Source organism: Planococcus citri, chromosome 3 (assembly GCF_950023065.1).
Source record: "Planococcus citri chromosome 3, ihPlaCitr1.1, whole genome shotgun sequence".
Classification (NCBI taxonomy): domain Eukaryota; kingdom Metazoa; phylum Arthropoda; class Insecta; order Hemiptera; family Pseudococcidae; genus Planococcus; species Planococcus citri.
Genome location: NC_088679.1, coordinates 49,199,848 through 49,205,847, shown reverse-complemented (window position 1 = coordinate 49,205,847; position 6,000 = coordinate 49,199,848). Strand labels below are relative to the sequence as shown.

At 34.1% G+C, this 6,000-nt stretch overlaps 1 protein-coding gene across 1 annotated transcript; it reads right to left on the bottom strand.

Annotated features, from left to right (window-relative positions):
• Positions 1-541: 541 nt before the first annotated feature.
• Positions 542-5,932, bottom strand: LOC135838659 (cytoplasmic aconitate hydratase-like). The gene is made up of 18 exons (XM_065354386.1): positions 5,706-5,932; positions 5,396-5,494; positions 4,488-4,654; positions 4,267-4,412; positions 4,133-4,202; positions 3,864-4,056; positions 3,659-3,789; positions 3,400-3,571; positions 3,040-3,257; positions 2,809-2,968; positions 2,516-2,736; positions 2,262-2,418; positions 1,945-2,180; positions 1,737-1,873; positions 1,512-1,659; positions 1,308-1,430; positions 1,036-1,221; positions 542-922 (listed from the first exon to the last, which is right to left on the bottom strand). The coding sequence occupies exons 1-18, from the start codon at positions 5,707-5,709 to the stop codon at positions 809-811; spliced, it is 2,682 nt and encodes an 893-aa protein (XP_065210458.1). The 5' UTR covers positions 5,710-5,932; the 3' UTR covers positions 542-808.
• Positions 5,933-6,000: the final 68 nt, after the last annotated feature.

Below are 6,000 nucleotides of genomic sequence, written 5' to 3'. Positions count from 1 at the left end.
CGTACGTGAAGATTAAAATACTGACAAAGAGGCAATATTTATATTCATAATCTTTTGGTATTTGTAGTTATTCATGTTTGATTTTCATTCATGAATGTTCTCGTTTTGAAGGGAGATGAAAGGGAGGATTTTAATTCATTCAAAACTTTTTGATCCTCATTACTATGTAGATGTACATTCTTCACTTATCAATAGTTTTCACAGTATTAATGTAGGTACTGCGGAGGGGTTTTTGAGGTTGGAGGATGCTATGATCGATCAATTCAATCAAACACGTCTCAGAGTGTTTGTGTGAACCATTCACAAAAAAGAAAAAAATATATTTTTTCAAAAGATCATGGAGATTAAAAATTTTGTTTAAAAGAATTCAATTTGTTTTGCAAATTATTTTTAAAAATCAAAAATGGGTCTCGTGAGTCGTCATCTATCAAAAAGAGTTGAAAACTTATGAGAAAATCAAACATTTTCACGAATCTTCATTGAAAAAAATATTCCATTATAAACATAAATCAATTTAAAAAAAAAAAAACAAACAAACGAATCAGCAAATGCTAAAATACTGTATTCATATTTATGTTTCAGTACTAAAATAATATAAATTTCGTAATGATAAAAGTACATAATAAATAAAAAGTAACAATTATAACCGTTAAAATACGCGACAACCCACAAAACATAAACCAGCATTAATAAATACATTTAAACCCAAATTACGAAGAAAAAAAAATTCACAAACATACAGGGAAAAAAACACCTAAACATGATTCTTTGTTTCATTGAAATTGTAATGTTCAATTTGTCAGTCATTTTAATTTAATAATTTTCGTACCATGTAATTAAGTATACCTCCGTGTCGATGATAAAGCAAATCTACTTCTGTATCGAACCTCAAAATTACCTCGAATTGGCGAATTTTATCCACCTGAAAAGAAAAATTGGGTCATATAATAAGCTCCTCAAATTTATCTAATTTTATACTTCAACACAGAACACCGTGTACGAATTAGAATGATGAATAACAAAATGAGAATTTACCTTAACGGTGACTTTTTGCAGAGGCACGCAATTTTCCGGAATTTCTACATCGTAGGCCTCTTTTCCAGTGAGGTTCAGTGTTTCTGGGTTTTGGCCAGGTAAGAATTGTAACGGAATGATGCCCATACCGACTAAATTTGATCTGTGTATTCTTTCATACGATTCGGCGATTACAGCTTTCACACCCTATATATAAATAAAACAGACACACGTTCACATGATATTTCTCTACGATGCGGTGCAATTTTTAAAAAACTGAATATACGACTCACCAAAAGTAAAGGTCCTTTTGCAGCCCAATCTCTCGATGATCCCGAACCGTATTCTTTGCCAGCAATTATGATTACAGGAGTATTTTCTTTTTTGTAAGCTTGGGCAGCGTCAAATATATCGTACTACGTATGAAAAATATTAAAAATTGTTAAAATAAAAAGATTTTGAAAACAAGAGCATAATATTCCACTCGATTATAATACCTCGTCATTGGAAGGAATGTGAATCGTTCTCGGGCCAGCATTAGAAACCAATTTATTAACCAAGCGAATGTTGGCGAAAGTTCCTCTAGACATGATTTCATCATTACCACGTCTAGAACCGTAAGAATTGAACTCTCGTGGCGTTAACCTATAAACATTTCCAAAGTTAATACTCCTCATTCGTTCTTTTGCTGGAATATTTATAAACAAACAAAGTATACACACCCTCTACTAGCTAAATAACGAGCAGCTGGGCTATTTCTAGCAATAGTTCCCGCTGGACTTATGTGATCAGTGGTGACCGAATCTCCTAATAGTAACAAAACTCTCGCATTTTGAACGGATTTGATTCCTGGTAACTCCTGTAAAATTATTCCATAGAAATCGCTCTTATCTCGTGCTTTCTAAATAATCCTATATCAAAATGACTTACTCTAGTCATGTTTTCGAAAAATGGCGGATTTTTAATGTAAGTAGAATTAGGATCCCAAGGGTAAAGTTGACTATTTGGAGCTTCAATACTCTGCCAACTCGCAGATCCCTTCTCAATACGAGAATAAGTATCTTTGAACATCGCAGGAAGCACGTGATTTTTCTCAACTTCTTGAATTTCCGTTCGACTTGGCCAAATTTCCTTCAAGAAAATTTTCTTTCCGTCTTCGTTGGTACCTGTAATACAAATAATTATTCGAAGTCTATCAATATGTCAATGATTGACTTCTAGGAGCATTAAATCGTCATTTTATTTACCGATGGGTTCCTTTTCAAAGTCAATATCAACTCTTCCGGCCAAAGCATACGCTATGACCAACAAAGGCGAAGCTAGATAATTAGCTCGAGTGTTGGGGTGAATTCTTCCTTCGAAATTTCTGTTTCCGGATAATACACCGCAGCAAACCAGTTCATTCTTCACAAAAATTTACATTATGTTATAATCGCAATGATATCGAGACATGTTTTGAACGTAATGAAATTTTAAAGATTATAAGATGTGATATCAATACCTTTTCGATCGTTTCGACCATGGAGTCCGGCAAAGGACCGGAATTACCGATACATGTCATACAACCAAATCCAACAATATCGAATCCTAATTTTTTCAAGTACGGCAGAACGCCGGAATCTTGTAAGTAATAAGTGACGACTCCAGATCCCGGCGACAAGCTGGTTTTGATATAGGGAGCAACGGATAATCCAGCATTAATAGCATTTTTAGCCAATAAACCTGAAACCCAAATTTTTACACATCACGAAATTTGCCTATTTGAGTGAAAAATTACGGTAAAATCATACACACCGGCGCCCAGCATAACGCTAGGGTTACTCGTATTTGTACAAGAAGTAATGGCAGCTATTACGACCGATCCATGTTTCAAAGTATACTTTTGACCTTCAAATACAAAATCTCCTTGAGCTGAGTGTTTTTCTGTCGGTACTCCGTATCCTTTGAAACTCACCTAAAACATCAGATATTCAACGTGATTTCAAGGAACGTATTATTCTGAAGAAATTATCGAAGAACATTTACTTTATTGCTCAAACACTGGAGAAAATCATTCTTCATATCCACAACAGGGACTCGATCATGAGGTCTCTTAGGCCCACTGACAGAAGACACAACTGTAGCTAAATCCAAAGTTACGACTTCACTGAAGACAGGATCTTGGTTATCATTACTGTAATCTCTCAACATTCCCACAGATTGCAAGTATTTAGCTACGATATTGACTTTCTCGTCATCGCGATCTAAAAAATTACGCACGTTTGAAATGAGTTATTTCATTCTGCTACGAATATTGAAAGGAAGATAAATTTCAGTAGATAAGGTTTAATGACCGGGGGAAGGGGGATTAGAAATGAAATAAAGAGCAATACGCATTAAACTTACTGGTCTGTTTTAAATAGGTTAGACTGTTATTGTCAACGGGAAAGAAACCGATTGTAGCACCATACTCGGGACACATATTACTGATGGTGGCACGATCGGCGATTGAAAGCTCAGAAACTCCAGGTCCAAAGAATTCTACGAATTTGCCAACGACACCAACTTGACGCAAATGCTGAAATAAAAATATAATTTAAAAATAGAAAATTGTCAATCGGTATTCGTGAAGATGATATGCAATACTTGATAAAAAAAAACTAACTTTGGTCACGGTTAAAACTAAATCAGTTGAAGTAGCGTATTGACTCAATTTTCCATAAATTTTATATCCAATTACTTGAGGCAATAACATACTGATCGATTGTCCCAGCATTACCGCCTCAGCTTCAATACCTAAAGTTGAAAATAAAGCGATCAAAATATATTTCTAATTAATGGATAAAATTACTTGTATAAAAATATAATACCTCCGACTCCCCAACCAACAATGCCAAGACCATTTATCATCGTTGTATGCGAATCGGTACCGACCAACGAATCAGGATACAAAACATGGGAATCCGAAAAAACAACACGAGCCAGATATTCCAGATTAACTTGATGCACGATACCGGATCCCGGCGGTACAATCAACATGTTGCGAAGAGCTTTTGCACCCCACTGCGAAAAATTTCAATATTCGTAAATCTAGTCAAATTGACTAAAAGTTACAAAACCTTCAAGAATTCAAAGATACCTTTAAAAATGTAAAACGCTCTTTATTCCTTTCGAACTCTAACGTTTCGTTTTTTGATTGTGAATCAGGACTGAAAAATATTTGTATTAGGACACAAGTTTTCACAAATGTCATTTTTATTTTAAAATACTCACGTTCTGGAAAAATCAACTTGAACAGAGTGATCGATAACCAAATCAGCAGGACAAATCGGGTTTATTTTATCCGCATTACCTCCTAATTTTTTTACTGCATCACGCATAGCAGCGAAATCAACGACAGCTGGCACACCTGTCAAGTCCTACACAGGGGAAAAAGGTGTAATTGTTGGTTGATTTAAAATGAAAAAATGTTTAGACTGAAATTTGTATTTTACTTGTAATATAACTCTGGCAGGTTTAAATGGTACTTCAACTCCATCACTATTACTTTGATTTTTTTCCCAATCCAAAATGGCCTCAACATCTTTGGTGGTTACTTGAAAATTATCACAGTTACGGACAGCTGATTCAAGCAGTACTCGTATTGAGAAAGGAAGACGATCTGAAAAAAAAATGCAATAAAAATGATTAGCGTATGATAAGAATGATACACGTTTAAAATTAAAATCTTATCATGTTGACAATCGTTCAACGTTGTATAAGCGTCGTTTCCATAAAAAACAGTTTTTCTACGTAACTTCAAGTAAAATGTGGAAGAATTTGATCTCGCCGTAGTTAACCTTGATATAAATGAACACAATCAAGCTACGTAATACGTATACATTATATAATTCGGATCTGAATTACAAAAATAATACTGAATCGGAAAATTTTTCAATTTGAGCAAACAAGCACGATACCTCAATGACAACAACTCAATTATTTCAAATTGATACTTACTTCTCATAGAAATTTTTGAAAAAGAAAAGGTCAATAATGTTACCTTGTCTATTTTGTTATCTTCAAGTACCAGCTTAAAATCTCTATTTGTATTTTGCAATACACAGATACGACCAAACATTTTTTCAAATCACATACTTGGGGTTACGACATGATCTACTTTACCCAAGAAAGAGTACAATAACTAGTGACTTTGGCGAAAAAACTTTTTTATAACTCAGTTAGCTCAAAGAGTTAAATATTACTTCCAGTGAGGGAAACTTGAAAATTGAAATGAATTCATGGGTTCTACGATATTACCTACATTTCCATTACACACAGCGAAACACAATCCACTTTCTGAGACAGATACTTCGAAGTACATATTTTGTACTGCGTGAAAGTGTGTAATTGACATACTTACTGTATTTTTCACCCAGTTGACTCAGGTCAAAGTACACATATTCTTTTCCACCCACATTTATCGTTTTCTTTAGGTTCTCGAAAGGATGTTGTTCTGCAACTATAAATTTACAAAATTAATTATTTTAGAGAATGCAGTTTTAATCTATGTAATGATAGGTACAATACTGTACAATTAATATCCGATGAAAGTGTACGAAGGAATCACAGATCGATAATAATGATGAAATTGATATCGTGAAGCCTTCGGTGTTACTGATATTACACAGTGCCTAAATATGTAAAGTATAAAAATGTAGATATGTATTTACCCATTTTGATCTCGGTGTTGAACAAGTGTTTTCAAAAATTATATACTTAATGAGTACACAAATTTTGCATCAACTGCAGCTATCACTTTTTGAAAACAATATTCATTCAGTTTATTCCTTATGAATGAGTAGTGAACCTGCCAACTACAAACTCAAACTACACACAAAATCACTGAAATGTCACGTCTCCACTCAACCTTGGCTGAGATAGATAGTGACGACGACTGACGACTGATGATGCGGAATGTGGATTGGAAGGAATGTAAGACGTAGCGTAAAATACTACAATCTGATT